Below are 27,668 nucleotides of genomic sequence, written 5' to 3'. Positions count from 1 at the left end.
GTGCGCCACCACCGCCCGGCTCATGTTTACTTTTTATTATGAAAACTGTATTCCCAACAACTGAGAAAGTATAAAAAGAAAAAATTACCTTAGACCACTACTGCCAACCAAAAGGAGTTTTCTGGAACTAGCTCTTGTAGACCGGGTTGGCCTCGAACTCACAGAGATCCTCCTGCCTTTGCTTCCTAAGTGCTGGGATTAAAGGCGTGCACCACCATTGCCTGGCCATAAGGGGTTTTCTATGAACATGTTGTGACCATAAACATAGTGTACTTAAAAACAATACAAACTGGCTGAGGTCCAGCGCTTGCCTTCCAAGCTTGAGAACCAGAGTTGCATCCACAAAACTGACACACAACAGCCAGGCAGAGGCACAGGCTTGTAATGCCAGTGTTGAGGAGTCAGAGACAGGCAATCCCTGATGTTTGATAGCCTGACAGCCTTAGCTTAGGGACTCTAGGCCAAGAGGAGACCTCATCTTAAAAAGAAGGTTGGGAGCAGAGGCAGGTGAATCTCTGCGTTCTAGGCTTGCCTGGTTTACACAGTGAGTTCTAGGCCATCTTGGTTCTATGCTACCCAGTGCTATATAGTGAGACCATGTCTCAAACACGGCCACCCCCAAACAATGACAACGCAAGGTGGACGAGATGGAGAGATGGTTCCTCCATTAAGAGCCTTTGTGGCTTTTGCAGAAAAGACTTGGGTTCAGTTCTCAACTTTGTGGAAAGTAATTAAAAAATCCACAGTGATCTACATTATGATCATGTCTACAAATCATTTTTTCCTGTTTTTTTTACAAATTTTCTACTGATGTGCTCTGCTCATTTAACTAATAATGGGTTTTAGTGCTACTAACTCCTATGACCTTTTGTGTCATACTGTGATATTGGGTATTGAATACAAGTTCTTGCACATGTTTAAGATTTGAGGGCACACAAAATCAGTTTTGTCATTATCCTTACGCATAGTGCCTGTCATCTACAGTCTTTGGGCATATTGTTGATTTGGGGGCTTTCACATAGGTTTGTGTTGGAGGCATACCTGCTGTGGGACAATGGTCTGTGCCCTGTCACTTATATTTTAAATAAATGCTGATTGGCCAGTAGCCAGGCAGGAAGTATAGGTGAGGCGACCAGGCAGAATGTAGAGGTTGGACAACAAGAATTCTAGGAAGAGGAAAGTTCTTTCTGCAGTTGTGACCCAGCCTCAGAGGAAGCAAGCTATGACTGCCTTGCCAAAAAAGATACCGAGCCATGTGGCTAACACAGACAAGAATTATGGGCTAATATAAGTTATAAGAGTTAATAAGAAGCCTGAGCTAATGGGCCAATCAATTTATAACTAATGTAGACCTCTGTGTGATTCTTTGGGACTGAATGACTGCAGGACCGGGCAGGACAGAAACCTGAGACAACACATACCGAGGGCTTTAGTTATCTATCATCTTGATATATGCTTGAATTCAAAGTTGGCTTAACTGTATGAGGACAAATATCTCCATGTATTAATATCACATAGTTTATTTAGCTCTCTATGAACTATTCTTTGGGTGGTAGTTAAAAGGAAGCAAAGCTCTCAACAGTAAGAACAGATGGCATCCCGGGAATAGCGAGTGGTTAACTAATTATTTAAGAACTTTGGAACGTTAACATCAATCTATAAACAGATGTCCTTTTTCCCACAGATAAAGGTAGTCTTTGCCCCTCATCAAGGAAACGTCACATTGCAGCAGACAGAAACCATTACAGAAACCCACAACCAAGCAAACTGCAGAGCTGTGGAGTCCAGTCCCAGTGGATACATCTACAAAACACTCCCACGCCATAATAATGTTCCGAGAACAGGACGGAAGAAGGGGTGGAAAGACTGTAAGACCCGGAGGATCGAGGAGTCTGCTGGGAGATTGTGACTCCTAGTGATCTCAGAAGCTACACCCATGAAGTCCCGCCAATATGACTGCCCAAACAGGAGCTGAACAAGGATGACACCAACGAATACACCACACTGGACAGGGAAAAAACCCTCAAGGCCTCACCCCTACACCAAGAACTACAGACAAGGGTAAAGCTGTTTGTCCAGTGCCAGTCAGTCAGTCCTGAACACATATAAACAAGCAGCATGATTAGGACGTAACAGGTTATAGTTAGGAATATACATGTATATGCAAATACTGATATGCGGGCAATAATAGTTAATGAAAAAAGAGGCCACAAATTTGAATAAAAGCAGGAGGGGTAAATTTAAAGGTTTAGAGGAAAGAAAAGGTATGAAGAAACGTTCTAATTAAATTGTAATCTCCAAAATAAAAAATTACAAAAAGATAAACTTTTAAAACAATGGGGGAGAGTTAAGACTGATTTCAGTCTTAGAATTAAATAGGTCAGCTCTTTGGGGGTATATGTCCTCTCTATTCCCAAGCATCCAGTAAATGTCTGTTTAGAGCACCAACATTTAAAAGCGCATCTATAAAATGCATGGCTGGGGTGCATTCAAGTTCTTGAGATCTGGAAATGGGAAAGAGACAAGTTATGAGGCAGGAGAGGAAAATATAGACTTCAATAGTAATTATAAAATGGTCAGGTTATAAAAACTATTTTGACACTAAATTAAACTGTATTTAGCATTAAGCTGCTTCATAGTGTGACCCTTATCAATTTTTTTTTTTAATTTCGTACATCTCAAAACCTAATAGGTATTCAACTATCAGATGAGAACCAGGAAGTGAAAAAGGAAATCGTGACTACCATTTAAAAAAAATAAATCACATTGCATGCTACAGCTTACGACTCTGGGTTCACACTAGTTAGCTTCACTTTTATCATCTGTAGGATGGAGTTAAAGGTCTCATTTTAGAATTAAAGGCATTAATACGTGTCAGAGTATTCTTAGTGTTAATTCGACTTAATGAACAAAATTTCCTGAAAGGGCGGTTATATCAACTTTTGTCTGCCTAACAAGAGCAATAAAGGAATTGACAACATGAACCCTCGCCCGGGGTCGCCTGGGAGACGGACGAGGTGAAAATCAAAAGCAGAGAAAGACCCGGGCTCCGCGCCCCCCACCTCCCAACACGCTGCCACGTCGTCAAAAGGAGCAAAGTCCTCTGGGAAGTGTAGTTTTAAGGTCTTGGGAAGGACTTCAGCCATGAACCCAAACGCTAGGAAGTTGGGGGTAAAGCAGCGAAGACTGGGGAGTATCCAGTAGCTCGGGCGTGTCGGGAGTTCCAGACGTGGGCTAAGCGGCTCACCTGAGTCTCCCAACACCAGAACCTTCACTCGATCCAGGGACGCCATCTTGCCACGATTTCCTTGAGGTTAACGCCCATTCCTGGATTCCCAGCCAATCAGATCAGGGTTTGAGGGCAGGGCCTACCATCTCATTGGTCGTTCAGAGCATGAGTGGTTTGAGTGAAAGGTTCTCCGTGCGGATTAACGGGTGGTTTCCAAACTGGTCGCAGGAATTAGGCGTTTGTCCTTGTCTCGCAAGTGGCGTGGGCTGGTTGAAGCCGGTAGTTGAGGTGCCGAGGGCGGCTGTAGTGGGAGTGTTGGAGCATCCGCTTGGGTAAACCTTATTCCCTGATCCTTGTTCCCGGTTTCCGACCTGGCGTGGTATTTCATGGTTTTCTCCTGTCCGTCCCCGCCTTCTCTAGTCCCCTCTCCTCGACCACCCTCTTGTCTTGGTCCTCTTCTTAATCTTGCAAAGAACCATTGCCCTGGAGCGGCCCACGTGCGACCTCGGGTAGGACGGGCTCGGAGGTGTCGGCTGCGGTCCGGGAGCCCCCGGTGGGATGTCGGAGTCTGGACGCTCCTGAGCACAGCTGGAGGAGGGCACCTGGGTCCGCACGGGCCCCTCACAGGACGAAGGGATGGAGAGTTCGTGAACTACAGTAACAAAAACTGTAGAGGCCTCGTGGAATCCAAGTTCTAGAACTTGGGAAGTAGTATTTTGAAATAGTCTTAACAAACCAGGCGTCCTGCACCACTTTGTTCTTTTATCTTCCACTCTTCATCCAAGTCTTTTTTTTCAAAAAGTCACAAATTTAACTTCGTAATTCCTTGCTTAAAGCAGTGACAGGTTTTAAAAAGAAAAGGATGACTTATAGTTGTCATTATTGTGGATGCGGGTGTGAAACAAGTGAATTTTGTGGCAGCTGGCAGGATACATGCCCGGAAGATGTCTTGAAAGTTTGATTTAAGTACTTGAGTAGTTTATGCTAGGTGCTAGCGTGGGTGAACAAGATGAAGTTTCTGGTCCTAGAGATGTAGGTAGAAACTGTACAAATTATGAGGAAATGCGAAGGAGAGCATTAGATGTTACGGTTGGGAGGACCAGATAACATGACCCAAAGCCTAAAGACCTTGAGGAGAAAACTTTGGGCTTATCGTTGAGGGCTGAGGGAACCGGTGTGTGGATGTGAGGTTAACTATGGCAAAAACAGAGGGATTTCAGCTTTGTTTCTCCCAACTCTACACCTGGGCCACAGTAATCCTTAATTGTTGTTGATGTTGTTATTTTGGTTTTTCTGTAGCTTTGGAGCCTGTCCTGGAACTAGCTCTTGTAGAGCAGGCTGGCCTTGAACTCACAGAGATCTGCTTCTGCCTCCCAAGTGCTGGGATTAAAGGCGTCCATCACTACAGCCTGGCAGTTCTTAAATGTTTGTACAATTAGAATATAGGTCTAGACTGGGTAGGGTGAAGTTGGGAAATGCCTGTTTACTGTGAAGAGGGAGAATTTTAAAATAAGAGCATTACACCAAGAAGGCTTCATGGAGCAGAGATGTTAGTTCCTTTCTTAGGTGTCAGCTGCTGTAGAAACTATTCTCGAAATGTGGGCTCACTTTTTTTTTTTCACTTATTTCCAGTTTTCAAAAGTTGTTGGACGTTGAAGTTTATTTGCATTTTTATATTATATGTGGACAACTGCTTCATAAAATGTTCTAAACATTCCAAAATGGCTGCCAGTTTCAGAGCTAGATTCGTCTTGATTGGGGAAGGAGTGAAGGCCCTGGTCAGGCAGGAAGATTTAAAATTTGAGAGTTTTGGACTAGCTAGCCCGCCTGAGCTCCAGTTTCATAGTTCAGCTCCCTTGTGTGTGTCGTCAGAGGAGTAGCAAGTATTTCACCCGAGTCAGGCTTCTGAACGTGAGGTTACCTCTTTCTCATGCGTTCCCCTCCTTACAATGGCTTGAAACGGCTACTTGGGATTTTTTTCCCCTAGTATATTGTTGGCTCCTTTTGATTGTTTTCATTCATCTTGTCCTTGCAATTCTTCTGTTTCTTCCTTGGTTTAGGTTTTCTTACTACAGCGCTTGATACAGCCACAATGCCACCAGCTACATCTCACCAGTTCACTGGCGTAGGAAGAAGTTAGATGGGGGAGTTGGTTCTGTTCAGTTGAACCCATATACCAGCCCAGAAGCAGAACATGTTAGGTCTGATTTAATTCATACATTTACTGTGTGAGAAAGGCACTTTAATTAACATATGTGAGGAAACCAAGGCTGTGGGTTTTCCGGGGCCAACAGTAAGAAGTTGGCCTGGGATTTCAAAGCTTCAAACTGTTGACCAGAAAAGCCTTGATGTGAGTCACCCCTTTGCACTGATGTTCAAGCCGGTGGAGTCCATCACACAGAGGAACCAGGCCGAACAGCGAGTAGTGCAGGGACCTCTTCATGCAGGGTGTTCTTTTGCAGGATGCAAACTAGCCATGGGACAAATTGGAGTAATGATCAGGGACTTTGTTGCTTATTAGAGTGATCTAAAGGGATTTTAAAATTAGGGGCATTCCTAATCTGGCTCTTTTATATTAGCTGAAGCAAGGCTCCTGGGAATGGGCCCAGGGATAGTTAGTATGCTTAAAATGCTGTCTAACTGATTCTGCTTTACAGAGTTGAGAATGAACAGTCTGAATCTTAGGGCGTGTGAGAATGGGGACAGAGGAGAGCAAAGCAATGGAAGGCAATACAGAAAACGTTAGCGCGATGGCCTCCATCTGGCCTTGGGTGTTTCTGAAGTCATCTGTTCTGTCAGTGACTGGGCAGGTAAAAGAAAAAGCAAAATCTGGTTTTAAGTACACAATATAGACAGAATTGGAAAGGTGATCAAAATGTATCGATACTGTGCTGTGGTTCTGATTTGGTAATGAATCCAGACATTCCTAAACATCTAGGGTGACGCTAAACATCTAGGGTGACGTCGAGGCTCTGGAATTGCAGGTTTGAACCTAGTGAGTCTAGGCACTACTTTGTTATCTCCAGTGTATATGGTTATGCCTCAGTACTGTGGTTTAAAGTAGACATTGTAACCTAATTTTTCCTTTATTGTAGGTATGACTTTAACCACCCCTCCCCATAAAAAGTGTATGCGTTGGTTATTTAGGATTTTATAGTGTAGTACTGCAGATGTTATTTCTTACAGAAAGAAGCATTATATCCAGTAGGGTCAGTTACTTCAGAGTTCAAATTAAAGGTTCAGTTGAAAACTGGTGTTAACAATGTGATGCTCATAGAAATGGTTCAGCGGGGTGTCTATTAATTTTTTTCTGTATAATCAGAAATGCTGGCTGTAGTCTGCGGAGAGCCTGGCTAGTTCAGTCCGGCCATATCAGAGTTATGTGGAAGCAGCCCTAGTTAACACGTCCTCTTAGGCTCCACTTAACGTCCTCATTCATCACAGCACCCGTTTCCTTCCAAGTAAAGCATGGCTTGAGCCTGTGTGAGCCTTCGATCAGCCTCAGACAGCAGCCGAAATGGAGCCTCTCTGACTTGAGTCCACAGCTCAGGCGCTGTCACGTCAGAGACTTGGAGAGGACAACTTTCCGAGCTGTGGCCTGGAAGATAGATACTGTCAGCATCTGCTTTGCTCTTCGAGGGACCGAATATTAAAGGGGTCCCACCCTTCTTTTTCTTCCTATTTTTTAAGGTTTAGAAGGTGTTTACTTAATAATTAGATTTAACTTTTCAAGCTGGTAAAGCACTTTGGATCTTAGCATTAATTTCCTTCAGTTATGATAGTCCTTAATGTTGTCATCTCGACTGGCAAGTTACTTATGTGCTTATTCTGTTCTTACTGCGTGGCTTCATCGTGGAACTGTTACTATGTAAACATTCTTGAATCTTAGCAGGAAAATTTTGCTGAAAAGAAGTGAAGTCTAGGGTAATTTGGGAATCTCTTGATTTCTAGCCATTCCTAGAGAGCATGCCATTAAGAATAGTGAACCCTCTCAGAGGTTTTTGTTTGTTCTTGTTTCTCTTGGTGAAATAAAGTGCTGCTGATGTAATATATCATTGTCAGAAATAATATAGTGTTTTGGAATCCAGCACACTGTTGATCATAAAAGTAACTGTTTAAGGATTATGTCAAGCTTTTTAGGTGTGGTCTTTTGTGTGCTATAGAGGAAGACCCTGGCTTTCTGTTAAGTACTGAAGTGTGAGAAATCTTTTAAAACAATGTCTGAATGCTTCTGTGGTGCTTTAAGAACAATGACAGCTACCGGTTAGAGGTGGTTGTAGATTAAAATGATTATCATGTCCTCATGCTACTAATCACCACACCCCAATCCATACAGTTGAAGTTGAAGCTTGCTGTTGAAGATGGCAGACCCAGATGTCCTCACCGAGGTTCCAGCAGCATTGAAACGGCTAGCCAAGTATGTCATCCGGGGCTTCTACGGCATTGAGCACGTGTTGGCTTTGGACATCTTGATCCGCAACCCCTGTGTGAAAGAAGAGGACATGCTGGAGCTGCTCAAGTTTGATCGGAAGCAGCTTCGGTCTGTTTTGAATAACTTGAAGGGAGACAAGTTCATCAAGTGCAGAATGAGGGTAGAGACGGCTGCAGATGGGAAAACCACGCGCCACAACTACTACTTCATCAACTATCGCACTCTTGTTAATGTCGTCAAGTACAAACTGGACCACATGAGGAGGAGGATTGAGACGGATGAGAGAAATTCCACCAATCGGGCCTCCTTCAAATGTCCTGTCTGTTGCAGTACTTTCACGGACCTAGAAGCTAATCAGCTGTTTGACCCTATGACAGGTGAGACTTACCCTGTTTATGAACCAAGTAAACTAAGATGTCTACTCGTTCTTTGTAATTGTTCTAAGTTGTAAGCCAATCGTCGGCTTTGTCGGAGTGAGTAGGTCAGTGTGAATGAGCATACAGCTCTGCTGTCTTGGCTGGTTGGCTTACAACTCTGAGGAGTTTTTGCATTGCCCTTTTCCTTCACACGGAAGTGTACTTTGGATGGAGTTCTCCCACTGATGGCACTCCTGAATCCCCCAGCCCTGTTTACTGCTGCGGCCTAATCTCTGGGTTGATTCTCTACCACTTTGAGGCTCTTCTGACTTTACTTGTGACCTCATTCTTCAGCAAATTATTTTAATGTCTATTTATGTCCATCACTGGCAGGCAAGCTTATAAGCATATTGAAGGAGACTTCTGTACAGCAGGGGGGCTCCCTCTCAGACCCCAGATTAAGCACAAAACAAACCCAAACGCCTGTTTTCACAGAGAGATACTTTATTAAGCGGGAAAGAAAAGTGCCTGCTTCCTGACTCAGGCAGAAACAGCCACAAATGACCTTGCAGGTGTGACTTTTGGTTTTTTTTTTTGTTTGTTTGTTTGTTTTTTTGTTTTTTGTTTTTCGAGACAGGGTTTCTCTGTGGTTTTGGAGCCTGTCCTGGAACTAGCTCTTGTAGACCAGGCTGGTCTCGAACTCACAGAGATCCACCTGCCTCTGCCTCCCGAGTGCTGGGATTAAAGGCGTGCGCTGCCACCGCCCGGCGCAGGTGTGACTTTTAAGAGGAGGGAGGAGGAAAAGGGGAGGTCTGTGTTAGGATGGGCTAGGATGTTGTGGTGAGGGAGATAGGAGACTGGAGGTGGGGGGGAGAGGAAAGGGAATAGAGAGGAGACAGACGTAGCACTTGGAAAATGGCAGTTTATAAAGGTAAAGGGGGGAATCCCTTGTTACTTCGAAGGTGTTTAATTTTAATTGGGCGTCTTAATTAGGTGAGCCAAAGGGGTCTCTTGATAGCTGATCTTTGGTAGTCAGCCTTACGAGGAGGAAGTGGCCAAATAAGGAAACAGACCTTATTCAGGCTAGCCTGAATCTAATGGGTTTTTGCAAGGCAGAGGGAGTGGGGGAGAGGGACAAGGCCTTCCCTGCCATGTTTGCCAGGCCTTGGCTGGCCAGAGTCCTTCACATATGACACAATATGTTTAAATGCTTTGCTAATGGATGTGCCTTTTGCCAGTAGGAGTTGTGTAACTAGGACATGTGCAGTGTATTTGGGGGAGGTCTCCAGAGGGAGGAATAGCTGAGACCTAAAAGATTAAATGAGAATTAACCAGACCAAATAATTTAATCTAACAAATGGATCAATAATTTAGATCAATTAATGGAAGAGAGTTGTTAATAGCATATATGATGTGCCTCATTTAATCAGATACTGTGCTTTTAAGAATTTTCATTAACACAATTTATGAACCGTGTTTTCCAAAAATACAGTATATCTGGCATTAATATGAGAAACATTAAAGTGCTGGGTTAAATGTTTTTTTTTTTAAATTAAACTAGGCATGAGACAATTTTTTGTCAAATACTTGGACTAGTTTTGTCTAGTTACCTTTAGTGGGCACATTTTATCTAGGAGAGAAGGTTTTGTGTTTTTTGTTTTGATTGTCATTTGTTTTTGAGACAAGATGGCCCCTGTGTGCTCAGGCTGGAACTCTCTATGTTGACCTTGAACTCCTGTTGATCTTCTGTCCCAGTCTCCCCAGTCCTGCCCCCCGCCCCCTCCCCCCAGTGCTGGCATCACAGCCGGTTACCACCCTGCCTCATGCATTGGTTGCTTTTTGTTGCTGTGATAAGGCAGCACACCCGAAACTGACTGTGGAAGACTTTTTACTTTTAGTTTACAGTTCCAGAGGGCGGGTCCGTAATGGTGAAGGCGGCATGGTGGCATACGGTTGGAGCAGCAAGGCTAAGAAGATACTATGCTTCATTTACACTGCAGGAAGCCGAGGGAGCTGTCAGGGGCTGATGTTATAAACTTTCCAAGTCTGGCCCCAGTGACATACTTCCTCTGGCAAGGGGTCTACCTCTTAAAGGTTACCCTCCACAAATAGTCAGCAGGAAGTCAAGTATACTTGAGCCTGTGGGAGACATTTCCCATCCAAAGGCTCACACCTAACTAGGAGAACTCTTTTCAAGACAAGAGTCTACGGTCTAGCCAGAGATGATCAGGAGCCCACTATTTCACACAGCCTGGCCTTGAACTCTTGGTAATTCTACGCCAGGCCCCCTAATCCTGGGATCATAGATGTGAGGTACAGAGGTACAGTGCTTGGCTATGGGATCCTGACCATCTGAAAATCTAATTAACTATTGTTTGCGCATACCAGAGGGATTTCTAGAATTTACCTGGAGCTCTTCATAAATAGGCTAGCTAAGTCTTGGGATTTTTGTCATTTACTCTGCTAGGTTTCTTACAGCAGTTTGGAGTTCTGGTTTTGTTATTTTTGTTGATGTTACCGTGGTCTGTCTTATTGCACTGGATGTCAGTGAGAGATGGTGTCGAGCATCTCAGAAAGTTAATCTGTAGCAATATGCTTCTGCATTTATTCATCATTTGAGTCTTATTTCATTTTTGTGAAACTTTTATAGGTAATTAACTCATGCGGCTTTTTGAATATCACGTTTAGTGTGGATGAAACGAGTTGTAGTCAGCAGATAGCCTTTGGAAAAGTTGTCTTGATTTACAAGTATAGTGAGGGTTATTAGCCTGAAGGAGCTGATAGTGAATAAAGGCAGGAAAAGATGTTTCTGAAAGAAAACTAAAGCTGAGGTGAACGTTTTGTTGCTAGTCTGAAGAGACTTTGTTTCCAGATGAGGGTGATAGGCAGCATGAATGTAGGGAGCTGTGTGGGAGAGCAGGAAGAGCCACTAACTCTTGATGTCCTCGAGAACAGAGCGTCTGAAAAGCTTGCGCTAAAGCTCAGGTGGTGGCTTTTTTGCTCCTGGTGCAGCCTGACTTAGCATAACTGAAAATCTGTGATCAATCAAGGACTACTTGCAGGCTGATCCTGGAGATTAATGGTGTCTCTGGTGTGATGATGGAGATGACTGAAGGGCTTCTTTTGTCGGTTGGTTAGGTTTTGAGACTGGGACTCAGGTGGCCCAGACTGGCCTTGAGCTGGCTTTGTAGCTGAGAGTGATCTGATTACTGACCGGCCTTTACCTTCTAGGTGCTGGGAATAGAGGCCTGTGTCATCCACTAGCTAAGATGGGCACCTGAGAGCTCCTCTTTCTATTTTGTCCTCAGCAATTCTAGGTAGAACTGTGGTTTATTTTACCATCAGGTAACATTCAGTAATTGGATTGGAGCCTTCCATACTTTGATACTTTTGGTAAAAAGTTCTTAACTCAAATATATGGGCAGCTCTTAGCTAATGAACAAAAAGAAGCAACTCCTAGATGAACTCCCCAGGAGCATGGGGAGTTCTGTATTCAGTGAGTAAGGATTATTTTGGTGTTAATTCATGTATAGGCCAGTGATCTCATACTATAGTATACTTTTTCTCTACCACCTATCCTTTTCCTACAGATTTGTAGATTTTCTCCATCTTTGCCATTTATCCTGGTCTTCCTGGGTCCAGCTGTAAATATTTGGTCTATGAAGAGCCTTCCCCTCTAACCTCCCATTTGGAGTAATTTTTAAAGTGTCAGCATTTAACAAGCAACACAACTTGGTCATCCACACAGTTCATGTGCAATGCAGTTGCAAAAAAGAAAAAAAAAAACCAGAAAAGAAACCCTAAAGATGTTTTAAGTAAGTTTATGATTTTTTTTTATTGGACTGCATTCATAGTTAGCATATGGTTAGTGGGCTGCAGGTTGGACAAGCTTGGTAGTCTCTGCCCACCAGTTCTGGGCTTCAGAAGTTTAATCAGACAAAAATAGCTGTTTCAGTTCCAGAAATATGGGGAGGTTATATAATTAAAACAGACATGACATGAGATCCCTCAGCTCAGCAGCACAGCATCTTGTGGTTCCTAAGTGCATGTTTTAGATTTAGCAAGCTTTCTAACAATGCAAATAGACTCAGCATTTCTATCTTAACACTCTCAGCCACATGTGATGTAGCTAATGGCACTTCTGAGTTAAGTTTAGCAACATGTGTTATTCTCTTTATATGTTAGGGTTAGTTGAAATGGAAATAGCTTTATGTTTTCCATTTTTAATTTAAAAATATGCACCCGTAATTTCAGAGAAGTTTTTCAAGAAGGAAGAAAAAGAAATCACCCAAACCATCAGCCTTTTTGTATTTTACCTATATTTATGATGGAAGCCTAGACTATTTCTTGGTCTTTTGGTTGCTTAATGTACCAAACTCTTATTTCTTTTTATAGCATTTAAAGTATGGTTAATGGGTCTGGTTTTCTCTGCCATAGCATGATTACTTTGTTTTTTGCCCTCTATTGTAAATAGGATGCTTTGTATTTCTTTGTATATATACATTTTATTCTTGATAAAATTTTTCTCAGTAGTAAGAATATTGCCAGAAGAATGTAGTTTTTTACTTCTATAAATGCTTATGTGGCGTAATTGGAATAAAATTCTTGAGTGTTAGAGTTAGAAATATGTTGGAAGCCTTTATTATTACCTAAAGACCACAGAAACTCATATTAAGTAAACTTTGAAATGTATGTAATTAGAAATTCTTTTTTTTTTTTTTTTGGTTTTTTCGAGACAGGGTTTCTCTGTAGCTTTGGAGCCTGTCCTGGAACTCCCTTGGTAGACCAGGCTGGCCTCGAACTCACAGAGATCCGCCTGCCTCTGCCTCCCGAGTGCTGGGATTACAGGCGTGCGCCACCACTGCCCGGCGTAATTAGAAATTCTTAAAGGAATACATTTACTTAATAAAATCTTAACATTATTGTTTAAGGGTGGCGTAGGTAAGTCGTCAGTGTTGAATGTATGGGTGCCACACCCGCATGACTGTGTTGTATTGTTGGATTTGCAACATCTGTGAAGTCAAGTCACGGGTCTAGGGATGGGAAGGTTGCTGGGATGCTCTGCACAGAATATCAGGGAGGGGTGTGGGAGTCTTCATGGGGATTTAGCCCATTTTCTCAGGTTCCTTGGGAAAGATATAATCAATTTTAGAATTAGTATTAAGAAGAATTTACTAGCTAAATAAAATCTTTAGTTATGAATAGTTCAAAAATAGCCAATAGTAATTGATCATAGTGATTCACACCTGTGATCCCAGCAAGATAGGGTGATTGCTTCAAGTTCAAGGCTAGCCTAAATTAGTAAGTTCCAGGCCATCCTAGGCTAAAGAGTAGATTCTGTCTCAAAGCCAGCAGTGAGGCTAGACCTTCTCTGCTGATGAGTTAGAAGTAATTTAGAATATCCAAGTCAACTTGATATCTAAACTCTGGTCCGACATTTGTGAAAGTTTCAGATATGTTAATGTTTGCCTTGAGAGGGTGAGTCACTTCTCCCTGTCTTCATCCCTCACTGCTCGGAGCAGTAGATGTCTTTCTTGTAAGCAGTGTTTGCAGTTCCTGAAATGCTCAAAACACAAACTCAAGAAATCTAGAATCGTTTGCTCAATTGCTGAGTTTTCAGTCTCAAAATTGTGTGCAAGATGCATTAATTAGAAAATTATGCCGAAAAGCTGCAGATTAGAAGAATGAGAGGAATCGGGGAGAGCATTTGCTGCTCAAGTCCAAGGACTTGGTGTTCAAATCCTAGGCACCCTGGTAAAAGCTGGGGCTGGTCATGCATGTCTGTAACCCCACCCAGCATTGCAGGGTGAAGGAAAATCCAGGGCACTCACAGCCCATCTAGCCTAGCTAAGCTGCAGGTTCAGTAAGACTCCCTCAGGGGAATTAGGCAGTGGTAGAGAAGACTAGCCAATGCCGTTTTCTCCATCAGTGTAAATGTGGGCTTGCGCACATGGGTGTGTGCATCTGCAAGTACACACACATACACCAACCACATGCATAAGCACACGCACAAGAGTTACGGACAACCCAAATCTTTAGGTTTTTTTATTTTAAAATTTTGCTACTATTTAAATGATTTATTTTATTTTTAGTTATTTGTATATGTGCCTGTGTATGGGATGGAGTATGTTCACATGAATGCAGTACCTGAGGAAGCCAGAAGGGGGTATCAGCTATCCTGGAGTTGGAGTTTCAGGGGCTTGTAAGCCACCCAGTGGTGTGGAAAGCTGCCAACAATTCAGCCTCTGCAAGAGCAGAAACTCCTTCTAACCTCTGAACCATTGCTCTAGCACCCAAATTCTGCTGGTTTTGATCCTTTGTTTGCTTGTTTTGAGACAGGGTCTCACTATGTAGCCTTGGCTGGCCTGGAACTTGCAATGTAGACCAACCCTGCCTCTACCTCTTGAAAGCTGAGATTTATGTCATTTGTGACTATGCCTGCTTTTGATCTTGACGGTTTGATAGTTCTATTTTTTTTTAGATTTATATTTTATGTATGAGTGCTTTGCTTGTACACCTGCATGTTGGAAGGGGGCATCAGATCCCATACAGGTGGTCATGAGCCACCATGTGGGTGCTAGGAATTGAACTCAGGGCCTCTAGAAGAGCAGCCAATGCTAGTAACCTCTGAGCCAACTCTCCAGCACGGAGCGCTCTAGTTTTAGAATTTATTTTTGTATGTTGATGCTGACATACGCTCTAGCTACCATGTGAAGAGTTGCTTTCTGGTTTTGATTCTGGCCTGATATTCAGTTGATTATTGTCTTTCAGATGTGTCAACACCTCAGACTTTCTGCCTGCCTGCTGTATTTTGAGATGAATTTGACTGAAGCCTAACTTAGGAAATGTATTCAAGCTTTAGCAGTCATCTAAGCACTGTAGTCCCGTTATTTTTTATTCTTCCCCCAGGCGTGCTACACTTCGCCTCTTTATAATGAGTTCCAGAACCTAGGAATAGATGATGGTTAGGCTAGATAAACGTCCATATGCAGGAGGACAAAAGCCTGGGGGTAGGGATTGTATTTTGTTTATCATCAGTATATTAAGATCTTCTCAGTTTCAAAAAAAGCTAAACTTACTGTATTTTTTTTATTTTTTTATTTTCAAGACAGGGTTTCACTGTGGCTTTGGAGCCTGTCCTGGACTAGCTCTTGTAGACCAGGCTGGTCTCAAACTCACACTCACAGAGCTCTGCCTGCCTCTGCTGACTTTTTGCCTTTTATGTACATATTTATTTTTGCGGTGCTTTACAATGAATTGTTAAGGGATGAATTAATTTAGTTTTGGTGATAGGTACACTAATTATGAAACGTGTAACTATGTTGCTGTTATGTGTGTTAGATAATAATTATTTTTTTCATCTATTTTCCCATATTCAATTAAACTGAAGCCACTTATGTTAGGAAAGTAGTTTGAAAATCAGATATAATAAAAGGTGGCTTTTTGAGATTTCAATATTTGACTTAATATTTTGATATATGTATCCCCCTAAATGAACTCTTTTTTTTTTTTTTTTTGGTTTTTCGAGACAGGGTTTCTCTGTGGCTTTGGAGCCTGTCCTGGAACTAGCTCTGTAGACCAGGCTGGTCTCTAACTCACAGAGATCCGCCTGCCTCTGCCTCCTGAGTGCTGGGATTAAAGGCATGCGCCACCATCGCCCGGCACTAAATGAACTCTTAAAGCTTGGATAGTGCTTTGGAGAAGTAAGTGTAGCCTGAAGAGCAGGCCAGGTCATGCAGCTGTCTCTTGGAATGCCCCAAAACCTTGTCCTCAGAAAGGTCAGTCCATCAGAGGTCAGAAGGTCTTCCAGGCTTGGGACTGACTTTGCCCCTCGTTCACATTCCCAGCAGCTGTCTTGTATCTTGTGAGCAGCAGGGATTCCTTTCCTTGCCTTTTCGCAAGAACCATCCTCACTGCCCAGATGCTGTGGGGCCATGACAGCGTATCAGAGGTGACTCCCTTGGATTCCTGTATGAGAAATAAAGCGGTATCCCCTTTTCTCACTGCTGCTTCTCTTTCTTTCCCTTCATAATACTTATCTGTAGTTGATATTTCGTTTTCGTGACTGCCTGCCAGTAGAATATGAGCACCAGGAAGATAGCTCAGAATAGGGTTGGCTGGATTTAGGAAAGCATAATGTGGAAAAGCCGTGAGGACATCAGACCTACTGTTTTTGGTCCAGGCTTCTGTGCAGTAGTCATGTGATCGCCCCCTGCCTGTCCAGCCTCGAGGATGTGGGTTGCTTGGGGATGACTCATGCAGCACTGCACTTTATCAGAGTAGCTGGGCCTATTTTGACTTTTAAATTTAATCTTTGTAATTTAAAAAAATTTAAATTTTTAATTTTTTTTTAAATTTAAAAGTAAAGGAAAAATGACTAAATGGTATCTCAGTCTGATGGACACCTTTGATAATGTTTGACAGCGAGGCACGGACGGGTAGATAGCCCTTTGTTTGTCTGTAGTTGGAGGAGGAATGCCATCTTCAGTAGTTGTCTGGGGATTTCAGTTTTGCTGCCTCTACGAGTGTCATCATTTATTATTGGTGCCCCTTTTCTTGGTTATGGGTATCCCAAGCACTCCATTGTCAAATGAAGGATGGAAAACAGGTTTTTTGCTTTGGCTTTATTTGTGTTCAATGTTTCCTGAACACAAATGGCCGAATACTCAATGGGTAGTGTCAGTTACAGTGAGTAACTTGTGAGAGGCAGGCAAGGTGCAGGCCTTGCCCAGCGTGTACTCAGCACTGAGATCTTGTGTCTCACCGGGTGGCAGTGGTGTCGCACACCTTTAATCCCAGCACTCGGGAGGCAGAGGCAGGCGGATCTCTGTGAGGTTGAGGCCAGCCTGGTCTACAAGAGCTAGTTCCAGGACAGGCTCCAAAGCTACAGAGAAACCCTGTCTCAACTTCTATTGACCTTTTTGGTGGTTTTTCTTTTACCCCTTTGTTAGAAATCCCTATCTCCACCCTTCTCCACTCTAAATTCAGTTTTGTTCCTTTCTTATATTTGGAAAGTTAAAATGATATAGAAATTCCTTTCCCATTTTCTTTGATGTGTGACTTACCTTCATTACAGAGCTAGGACATTGATGTACTATCAAATAAATGGTCCTAAAATGGTTCTGAGATGCCTATTTGTAAAAGTATCTTTTTCTCCCTACTTCAAATGCCTATTTGCAACTGGATTTACTTTGATCCTTCTAGCAAACATAATAGGTTAGCGGTCAGCTAAGTAAATGCCAGCCATGTGATGGGCACTTAATGCTTGTTAAACTCTTTAATGCAATGTCTTCCTTTTTCTCTTCCTACTTAAAAAGAGTGCTTAGTATAACTACATGGGAAAATAATACAGGGCCAGGTTTTCAGAGTCAACCAGAACTGAAAGGCGGACAAGTAAGGACTTCAGAGAGGTTCTTAGTGGTGTGCCAGCTTTCATTGTCTCTGACTATTCCTAGCTGTCTCCTGTCTCCATATTAACATAATGTATACAGTATATGTGAGGGATTCAAGAATAAGCCATGCAAGGTAAGGTCAACCGCAGCTCCTAAATACCTGTTGAACTAAAACACCCACACCAACATAGGACCTAAGATGACAGGTTGAAGGTGGTCATCTACAGAGACTATCAAAGAGAACTAAAAGTACTTTTAGAAGGAGTTACCTAGTTTAATAGTTTATACAGCTTTGCCTTTAAAGGAAGACATCCCATTCCTCCATGTTAGCGCCAAGGCAAGTGGCTCTGGGCAAGTTTGTTAGATTAGAGCTGGCAGAGACAATATGTTGGAGAAGGGGTGTGTAATTCAGGTGGTACAATGAGTGTAGTCTTTGGAAGCAGAGTGTTTTGAATCAAGGTTTAGTGGTTTTTGTTTTCAAGATGTAATGTAGTAAACTTATTATCTCTAAGCCTTTTTTTCCATATATGTCAAGCTTGGACAATATTATACAGACTTGCCTCTGATGGATACATGGGAATATTTTTAAAGTAGCTTTCTTTAATAGTTTGTGAGAACAGATATATAACCCCTTTCCTTGCCAATCCTATCATCGTCAACTTTGTCCCCAGTATTGTGTAGCTTTCCCCTTCTCTCTGCTCTCATTGTACGATCTGGCTTGTGTGTTCTCTGTAACGTGACTTGACTTCAGTTTTGGGCATCTCTGTCGGGCAGCTCACAACATCCTGTAACTTAAGCCTCAGGGGTCCATTACTGTCTTCTGGCCTTACAGGCACCTGCACATACATGTGTATGTATGCACACACAAACACAATTAAAAAATAAACTCTTAAAAAAAAACAAGTGAAAGAAATAGACCTTTGGCATTGCGTAGGACCACCAACAGCTTTTGGTTTTTGGTATTTATGTGGCAGAAGGTACAGTGGAAAGTTCCTAGAAAACTCAAGTCTCAGGTCAGAGGTGGGAAGCCTTCCAGAGAAGCCTTAGCTCCATACGTCCACCAGTGTTTTAGTCAAACTTCCACACAGAAAGGCACCAGCCTGCCCTCTGCTTGTATCATCATCGTTTTTATTGATTTAATTATGTTTGTTTTGCATCCTGCCCTCAGTTTCCCCTCCTTTCTCTACCCCCAGTTCCTCCCTCCATCCTGCCTCAGTCCCTACCCCCTAACCCACTCCTCCATTTCTCTTCAGGAAAAGGTAGGTCCCCCATGGATGTGAACAAAAATGATAGGGCGCATCGAGTTGCAGTAAAACTGAGCACCTCCCCTTGTATTAAAGCCGGCGAGGAGTAGGGTCCCAAAGCCAGTAAAAGAGTCAGAGACAGCCCCTGTTCCCACTGTTAGGAGTCCCCCAAGAAGACCAAGCTACACAACTGTAACATATATGCAGTGTGCCTAGGCCAATCCCATGCAGGCTCCGTGGTTGTCGGTTTGCTCCTGTGAGCCCAGGTTAGTTGATTCTATGGGTTTTCTTGTGGTGTCCTTGACCCTTCTGGCTCCTGTAATCCCCTCTCCCCTCTTCTTCAGGGTTTCCTGAGCTCTGCCAAAGGCTTGGCTGTGGGTCCTCAACTGTTTCCACCAGTTCCTCAATGAAACCTCTGATGAAGTTGGGCTAGCCACCGATCTATGTGTATAGCAGAGTATCACTAAGCTTCATTTCATTGACTTTTTTTTCCCTCCAGTCGTGTTTGGTTCTATCCTAGGTCTCTGGGTCATCCAGCCAGGCAATGTCAGGGTGGGCTTACTCTCCTGGCATGGGTTTCAGACTAGACCAGTCATTGGTTGACCACTCCCTCAATCTCTAGGCCACCCTTACCTCAGCACATCCCATAGGCAGGACAGACTGTACGTCGAAGGTTCTGTAAATTGAGTTGGTTTCCCACTCCCTCCCCTTGAAGTCTTGCTTGATCCCAGGAGATGGCCAGTTTAGGCTACACATCCTCTATTGCTAGGTGTCCTAACTGGGGTTATCCTTATAGATTCCTGGGAGATCCCCTTGCACCAGGTTTTTACCTGATCCCAAAATACCCCCCCCCCCTTCCAGTAGTCTCCTTCAGTATTCTCCCCTCTGTCCCATCTGTGACCCGCCCCCCTTCCCCGCTCCAACCTGGTTGCTCATGTTCTCATCCTTACCTGCCCTTAGTACACTTGTAAAGTCTCTTGTAATAAGGGGAGCTGGCCGCATCCAGCCACCCAGCTAGCTTATCCCTTGAAATAATCACACAGAAATTGAATTAATTAAATTACTGCCTGGCCCATTATATCTAGCCTCTTCTTGGCCAACTCTCATATCCTCATCTAACCCATTTCTACCAATCTGTGTTCACCACGAGGTTGTGGCTTACCCAGAAAGATCCTAACCAGTGTCAGTCTCAGATAGGAGTTTCATGGCATCTGCTACACTGCCCTTTTTCCCAGCATCCAGTTTGGTGTACTCTGCCCACCTAATTTTCTGCCCTATCAAAAGGCCAAGGCAGTTTCTTTATTAAACCAATGAAAGCAACACAAACACTAGTCTCTGCTATTTCCCCTTCCCAGGAAGATCTGGATGTCTGCCTCTCCCATGAACCCTCCTTGTTATCTAGTCTCTCTGGGATTGTGGGTTGTCACATGGCTATCTTTTATTTTATAGATAATATCCACTTATGAGTACATACCATGTTTGTCTTTCTGAGTCTGGGTTACCTCAGGATGATTTTTTTCTAGATCCCTCCATTTGCCTGCAAATTTCATGTTTTTAACATTGTTTTTAACAGCTGAATACTCCAATGTGTAAGATGGATCACATTTTCTTTATTCTTTCCTTGGTTGAGGGACATCTAGGTTCTTGCTATTACAAATCATGTTGCTATGAACATAGTTGAGCAAGTGTCCTTGTGGTATGACTGGGTATCCTTTTGGTATATGCCCAAGAATGGTATAGTTGGGTCTTGTGGTGGATTGAGGTTTTGAACCGGGAAATTTTCTGAGAAACCACCATACTGATTTCCAAAGTGGCTGTACAAGTTTGCACTCCCACCAGCAATGGAGCAGTGTTCCCCTTGCTCCACATCCTTTCCAGCATGAACTGTCATTTCTATTTTTGATCTTAGCCATCCTGACTGGTGCAAGGTGGAATTACAGAGTCATTTTGATTTGCATTTTTCTGATGGCTAAGGATATTGAACATTTCTTTAAGTGTGTCTTGGCCATTTGAGATTCCTCTGTTGAGAATTCTATCACATCTATCACAAAACTCATTTGCACAAAACAAGTCATAGTCAACAGAAGACCTCAATATAAATCTTCAGTGTATCTGAACCTGATAGAAGAGAAAGTAGGAAATAGCCCTGAACACATTTGCACAGGAGATAACTTCCTGACAGGACACCAATGCACAAAGGCTAGAATCAAAATTAATAAATGGGACCTCACTGTCAACAGGACAAAACATCAGCCTACAGAATGGGAAAATGTTTTCACCAGCTACATGTCTGACAAAGGACTAATATCCAAAATATATAAAGAACTCAAGAAACTAGACATCAACAAACCAATTTAATAATCCAATTAAAAAATGGGGCACAGACCTAAACAAGAGAATTCTCAACAGCCCTGATGACTCCAAAATCTTTGTGTCTGTCTATCAGGCAGGCTTCTGTATGACTTGGTTCTGATTCACTTCTTTGATTGTTACATTTAATGTGACAGTCTTTCTGACCAACCAACCACAGCCTAGCCGTGAGGTCTGGGCTGCCTCCTAGCTTTGAGGTACTTGTCTGTCCTCTCCCATACTGGGGATAGATGTACAAAATTGAGAAGATAATGTTGTAGAAGCGGTGAGTGATCAAAGCATTCACTTATTCTTGGCCATGCGGGTGGGAGGCCTGGAAACATTCAGTTGGGAAATGTCTGGAGGATTTGGTGTCATGCTGAAATAGAAATGCTTATTTTGTTTACTCTGTTACTGGAATGAGGGGAGGAGATAGTCCTTGTTATGTGTCCTGCACTAATCCCTCGGGTAGTTCTGTAGGAAAGGAGGATGCGTGTCCCTGGGAGTGAGGCCAAACTGGAATCGCACGTCTGGTAGTGCAGACTGTAGGTAGTAAGACACCAGTTAGCATCATAGTTGAGCTGATTTGATTCCTCCCCATCACCCAGCTAGTTGGGTGACCTTGATGCTATCCATCATGGTACAGTCCTAGCTAAAGGCGCTGTTATTTTCCTGTATTAGCTGTATGTCTCTGACAAATTATGAATTCCTTGAGAGCCTTGTTTCTGCTGGCCCTTTCCAGAATTAGTGTATAGATTAAAAAGTGTAAGTGCATACTTTCGAAGCAACACTATGTAAATGAAGGATTTGTTAACCACAGGTGTTTATAACTGGGTTATAATATTTTGGGACCAAAATTTACAGGGCCTTGATTTTACTTTGCAGGTGTTCGAGATTGAGCTATCAAATAGACTTTAGATCAGGAGGTTAGGGTAATAACGGGTGGTACAGGAACCGGGGCTGGGGAGGAGAACCTAGAGACCATTGCAGTTCTATGTTGAATGTAAAGGATACGAAAACAAAATAAGTTCCTTGAATTTCTTTTGAGATTGCTTTGAATACATTTCTTTAAATATAAATGGTTTATAAACACTAAGCAATAGCCCTTAAAGAGGTGGCTGTTGGATAAGAGCACTCCGTGCCTTGGTGGAGGAGGATCGGCGTTTAGTTTTCAGCATGTCTTTCAGGCAGCTCACAGCCTCCTGCAATTTAAGCTGTGGGGTCCGTTACCATCTTCTGTCCTCACTGGCACCTGCACATACACGTGTGTGTGTGCGCACACAAACACACAGTTAAAAACTTAACAAAACACCACAAGTGAAAGAAGTAGCCCCATGGCAATGCCTGGGACCACAAACAGCTTTTAGTTTTAGGTATTTATGTGGCGTTTTCTAAAATACTAATCCAGATGTGTAATATATGAAGAAAACTTGGAAACACTAAGTTTTAAGTAATAAGCTGTAAGTTAAAATAAATATAAATGTATTAGAAATGTTGTGATTTTCAAAAGCTATGGGGATGAGATTTTGAGATGTATGAAAATACTGGGCATGTATAAAGATGGACATGTCTGGTAAATGTGAAATTTTAGAAATTTTAGAAAATTGTAGAATCTAGATGGTAGGTATATAGATAATCATTGTACAGTTTTTCCTGACTTTTGGTGTGAAAGTTTTACTAAAACATTGGTGGAGGCATGGAGCTAAGGCTTCTCTGGCAGACTTCTGACCTGAGATTTGACTTTTTCCGTAGGAACTTTCCGCTGTACCTTTTGCCACACAGAGGTAGAAGAAGACGAATCAGCAATGCCCAAGAAAGATGCTCGCACACTTTTGGCAAGATTTAATGAACAAATTGAGCCCATTTATGCATTGCTTCGGGAGACAGAGGATGTAAACTTGGCCTATGAGATACTTGAGCCGGAACCCACAGAAATCCCGGCCCTGAAGCAGAGGTGAGTGGAAGCGTGCACCTTGACCTTTTCCACCTTGCTTTGGTTTTGATCTTGGAGGGCCAGAGTGATCGCTCCAGAGACTGAAGACTGAATGTCCCAGAGGTTCTCAGCTCTGCTGCGCTTGTCTTATTAACTTGTGCTGTAGTCAGATTTGTTGGTACTGAATGTAGTAGAATGGAGGCCTGCAGCACTCAGCCAGTTGAAGCTAATCCTAAATTAGTTGTGCCTCTTGGGAATATTTACATTTTCTTAGTCATCTTTTTTTTTTGTAATTTTTCTTAATTTTTTTGGTTCTTTGAGACAGGGTTTCACCGTGTGCTTTGACTGTCCTGGAACCAGGCTGGCCTCGAACTCAGAGATCCACCTGTTTCTGCCTCCTGAGTGCTAGGATTAAAGGCGTGTGCCACCACTGCCTGGCTTGTAGTCAACTTTTAAAGGCCAAAATTCTCTCAGGAATACAGCATTTTCCTATAGATTTTTGTTTGCTTTTATATTAGCATGTACGCTTTGCTAGAGTGTTTGCATATGTGCTTTGTTTTTACTGACCCTCCTCCCTGATTTCTCTGCCAGGCCCCTGCCTCCACTTCCAGCCCCCACAGACACCATTGCATCCCACACATCCTCTCCGCTTTCCACTTTGTCTAGTTCTCTGACCAGCACCCACATGTGTGCTCCCATGCACACATGTGTAAACATTTAATGCTAGGGCTTATGTATGAGTGAGAGCATACAGCATTTTGTTTTAGTCTTCTGAAGGTATAGTGTACCCGCGAGTTAATACTGCTAACAGTGGCTCCTTCCTCCTTTTTCAATGTGCTGTGGTATTTGAATCACTGGGCAGGCTTGGTTCTACCATGCCATGAAAAGGCATTGTGTTTTAAAAGATTTATTTGCTTTTAGTTTATGTGTGTGAATGTTTTGCCTACATGTACGTAAGTTCACCACATACACATATATGTCTGGTGCCCACAGAAGCCAGAAGGTGTCAGATCCTCTGGAACTGAAATTACAGGTGGTTTTGAGCTACCCTGTGGGTACTGGGATGTGAACCCAGGTTCTCTGCAAGAGCAGCAAATGCCTTTAACCTCTGAGCCATCTTTCTAACCCATAGGAGTTAGATTACTTTTTGAATTGCCTGAGTGAGAACTAGTGTCAGGGAGTGTTCTCTTGTTCTGCCCTGTCTTCCTTTCCTTCTTCCTGATACTAAGGTGAATTCATATCCACCACCCTGCTCCTGACTCTAGAGCCAATTATGATTGTATTTGTGTGGGGGTTGGCGTTTCTGTTTTGTCATTTATTTATTTATTTGTTTATTTATTTTATTGAAAATAGATTTTCGTTCATACAGTATATTCTGATTTTGGTTTTTCCTCCTCCAACTTTTTCTAAATCCTTCCCACTTCCCCAGTCACACAAATCCACAGTGTTTCTTTTCTCAGTAGAACATTTAAATAATAATAACAACTAATAAATAAACATCTAAATAATAATAACAACAACAGTATAAGATAAAATAATTTATAGGGCAAATAGGACAAAACAAACATAAAAAAGAGCCATAGGAAAGGCACAGGAAATACATACAGATACTGAGACACATATTCACATACATAGAAAATTTCTTAAAACAAAACTGGAAACCATAATATATAAACAAAGGGGAAAGGGAAAAACCCAGAGAAAGCTTTATCAGACAAAATACCTCCAAAAATGCTGTTGAGTTAATTTTGTGTTGGCAGGCATGGGGCCTGCCCTTAGGTGTGGTTTATATACCCAGCGTGATTCCATTAGAGAAAACTAATTTTTCCTTTGCGAGTGATTACCAATTGGAGTGATTATCAATTAGCTTCTGGGTTAAAGATGGGGTCATGTGTCCCCTTCTCCTCAGCACTGGCACCCCAGTGACTTGGACATGTGCAGGCCTTGTGTACGCTGCCCCAGTCTGTGAGTTTGTCTGTGTGTCCGTACTCTTATGTCTAGAAGACCTGTTTCCTTGGTGTCTTTCATCCCCATTGACTCTTAGAGTCTCTCCGCCTTGTCTTCCGCAGTTCCCTGATCACTGGGGGGAGGGATTTGATGAGACAGCGCAGCCCATGTAGGACCAACTGCTCCAAGGTCTCTCACTCTCTGCACATTGTTCAGATGTGGGTCTCTGTGTCTGCTCCCATCTGCTGCCTGGGGAAGCTTCTGATGATGGCTGAACAAGGCACTGATACGTTAGTATAGCAGAATGTTGTCAGGAGTTATTTTATGGCAATGGCCCTTTAGCAGATCAGTAGTATTTGGTTTTCCCCTAGATCCATATTTACCCAGTCTCAGATCCTTGACCCCCAACCAAGGCAGTGTTGATGGTTTGCTCCGTCGCATGGAGTAGGCCTTAACTCCAATCAGATAGTGGTCATCTACGCTTGCAGCTCATGTGCCGCCATTGCGCCAGTGTGTCTTGCAGGCAGGCACCTTGTAGATTTCCGTGTTCGTAGCTGGGTTGGCGTTTCCCTTTCTCCTCTGGCAGCATGCAGGGACCTCCTTACCATCAGCACTAGTCAGTAGGGGCGAAGGCTCTAGATAAGCACCAGTTTGACTTCTCCGTGTTCAGAGTTGTGCAGGGTTGACTTCAGCAATAGGTGTTTACCATCAGTTTGTGGAGAGCAGCCAGTGGCCCTGGCAATAGTCTGAGTTTTGGAGGACTTTCCATGGGACTGTTGGCCAACAACTCAATTAGATAACCTGTTCCCAGCACTGGAGATTCATTTGGTGACAAGAGATGTCTGTTTGGGGCTTTGTCTCCCCTGTTATTTGGTGATTTCAATTTAGACTTCTTTCATATATGTATATATTTTAAGAAGCTGCCAGGTGGTGGTGGTGCACACTTTTAATCTCGGCCTCCACTCAGGAGGACCTCTGTGAGTTCCAGGCCAGTCTGGTCTACAGAGTGAGTTATAGGACAGACCAGGGTTACACAGAGAAACCCAATCTCAGAGAGAGAGAGAGAGAGAAACCTCTGCTGTATTAGGTTTCTGTACAAGCCCTCAAATAGCTCTTAGTTTGGTTGTCCCTCTGGATTTCCTGCTTACCCCCCTTCCTGTGTCCTCTCCGTTTGCTCTTCCCTTTTCAGTCCCTGTGACGTCTCTCTCTGTTTCCTCTTTCTAAGGAGATCACATTTGCTACCCTCCCATCCCTTACTCTGCACCTCACTTCTGTGGTTCTGTGGATTGTAGGCTGCTTATCAAAGACCTAACAGTTAACGTCCACATAGAAGCAAATATATATTTTTGTCTTTTGGTCTGGATTGCCTCCCTCAGCATGATTTTTTCTAGTGATCCTTCTATGTTTTGTTTTAATTCCCTCTGTTATTTACTGTTAAATAGGGAGTCCTGAGCTAATTGCATTTCTTCCCAGTTGTACGGAGAGTTCTATAACTCAGTTATAGAACATATAACGTATCAAGAGCCAGCCAGACTCTTGAACACAGGCACACAAGAGGAACCTCAGTTCAACATGTGACAGACAGCCCAGGGAGCTCTTTCCCAGGAAGAAAGAAAGTGACTTAGTGAGCAGAACAGCAAGGATGGTGGTTCCTAGTGGCTTATGACGAATGTTGCTTAGGTTTAGGATGAGCTGGCTTCCAAAAGGCTAGCAGAATGCAGGGAAATGACTTAGAGAACTGTGAGAGAAGGTGAGGGAAATCATAAGGTCTAGAGTACCTGTGGCACTGGAAAGCATCACAAGAGATGTAGACTGAGCACGTGTCTCAGGAAGCATGATTGCTTGTGGGGTGAAACCTCTAAAAGGCACGTTAGAGACAAATCGGTGTAGAGCAAGAGCAAAAACGTTAAAGCAGGGAAAATAGGAAGCAGAGGGAGAAGGCAAACTTAGCTTGGTTCATAGAAATGGGGAAGCCCAGTGATTGGAGAGAGAATGACCCATCAGGCTTAGAGCGTTCCAGCAGGCAAGGAAGGCCGTAGAAGTAAAGAGCAAACCAGACCAAGAACAGATCAGAGCCCCTGTGTGGGGGAGAATGGCGGGGGCAGATAGTCAGTGTAGCTGTAGAAACAGAAAGGTGCACTGGCATGCTGAAGAGCGCTCTGTCCTCTGAGTGGCAGGAGGAGATGGTTAATTCTAAGTTGAGGTCTGACGCTGTAGAGTAACTTCCTAACTTCTTCCATGGCCGTACACAAAACCACCCTAGGTTAAAGTTAAACTAGGAAAATATTTTTAAAATACAGTAAACTTTATTTTGTTTTGTTTTAAACAAAATTTTCATGGAAAATATGACTAGGAGTTGTTTTGCCAGACTAGTATCTTTAGGCTTTCGTTGCCCTTCTCCCCCGTGCAAATTAATGGACATGTTACAATCTCTAAACGTTGGTTTTTCACAAACACGAGAAGGTGCAGTGTTTGCAGAGTTTAAGTCTGATGTAATCCATACAGCTTCCACCCTGGGTTCTAGAGAGCTCTCTGAGAGTTGCTGAAGCATGCCTGCCGGATAAGTGGGCAGCTTCTGTTCAAACTGCTACTGCGTTAGCTCTCTCTCCAGCAGTCCTTCATGCTCAGTGCCCAGACCTTAACTTTTCTTCTTGTTGTTCTTTAATCTTTTTCTACAGCAAGGACCGAGCAGCCAGTACTGCTGGGGCTGCCGGCCTGGCAGGCGGGCACCACCGGGAAGCATGGACCAGCAAAGGCCCCTCTTATGAGGACTTATATACTCAGAA

General features: G+C 43.1%; 2 protein-coding genes across 3 annotated transcripts in view; one reads left to right on the top strand and one right to left on the bottom strand.

Annotated features, from left to right (window-relative positions):
- Rabl3 (RAB, member of RAS oncogene family like 3) overlaps positions 1 to 3,323 on the bottom strand; it is a 31,645-nt gene extending 28,322 nt beyond the window's left edge. For both annotated transcript variants that reach the window (XR_003378366.1, XM_005344964.2), the window contains exon 1: positions 3,248 to 3,323. Coding sequence is in view for 1 of the 2 variants with exons in the window: in XM_005344964.2 (XP_005345021.1) it covers positions 3,248 to 3,293 (46 nt within the window). In the remaining variant the exon portion in view is untranslated. The remainder of the gene's footprint in view (positions 1 to 3,247) is intronic.
- Positions 3,324 to 4,612: 1,289 nt separating this feature from the next.
- The window catches only part of Gtf2e1 (general transcription factor IIE subunit 1), a 26,729-nt gene continuing 3,673 nt past the window's right edge, over positions 4,613 to 27,668 (top strand). Inside the window, 4 exon segments of the mRNA XM_026788936.1 lie at positions 4,613 to 6,039; positions 7,566 to 8,038; positions 22,755 to 22,956; positions 27,561 to 27,668. Of these exon segments, the coding sequence (XP_026644737.1) occupies positions 7,591 to 8,038; positions 22,755 to 22,956; positions 27,561 to 27,668 (758 nt within the window). The 5' untranslated portion in view covers positions 4,613 to 6,039; positions 7,566 to 7,590.

The sequence above is a fragment of the Microtus ochrogaster genome, chromosome 2 (assembly GCF_000317375.1).
Source record: "Microtus ochrogaster isolate Prairie Vole_2 chromosome 2, MicOch1.0, whole genome shotgun sequence".
Taxonomy (NCBI): Eukaryota; Metazoa; Chordata; class Mammalia; order Rodentia; family Cricetidae; genus Microtus; species Microtus ochrogaster.
This window is presented reverse-complemented; position numbering and strand designations above follow the sequence as displayed.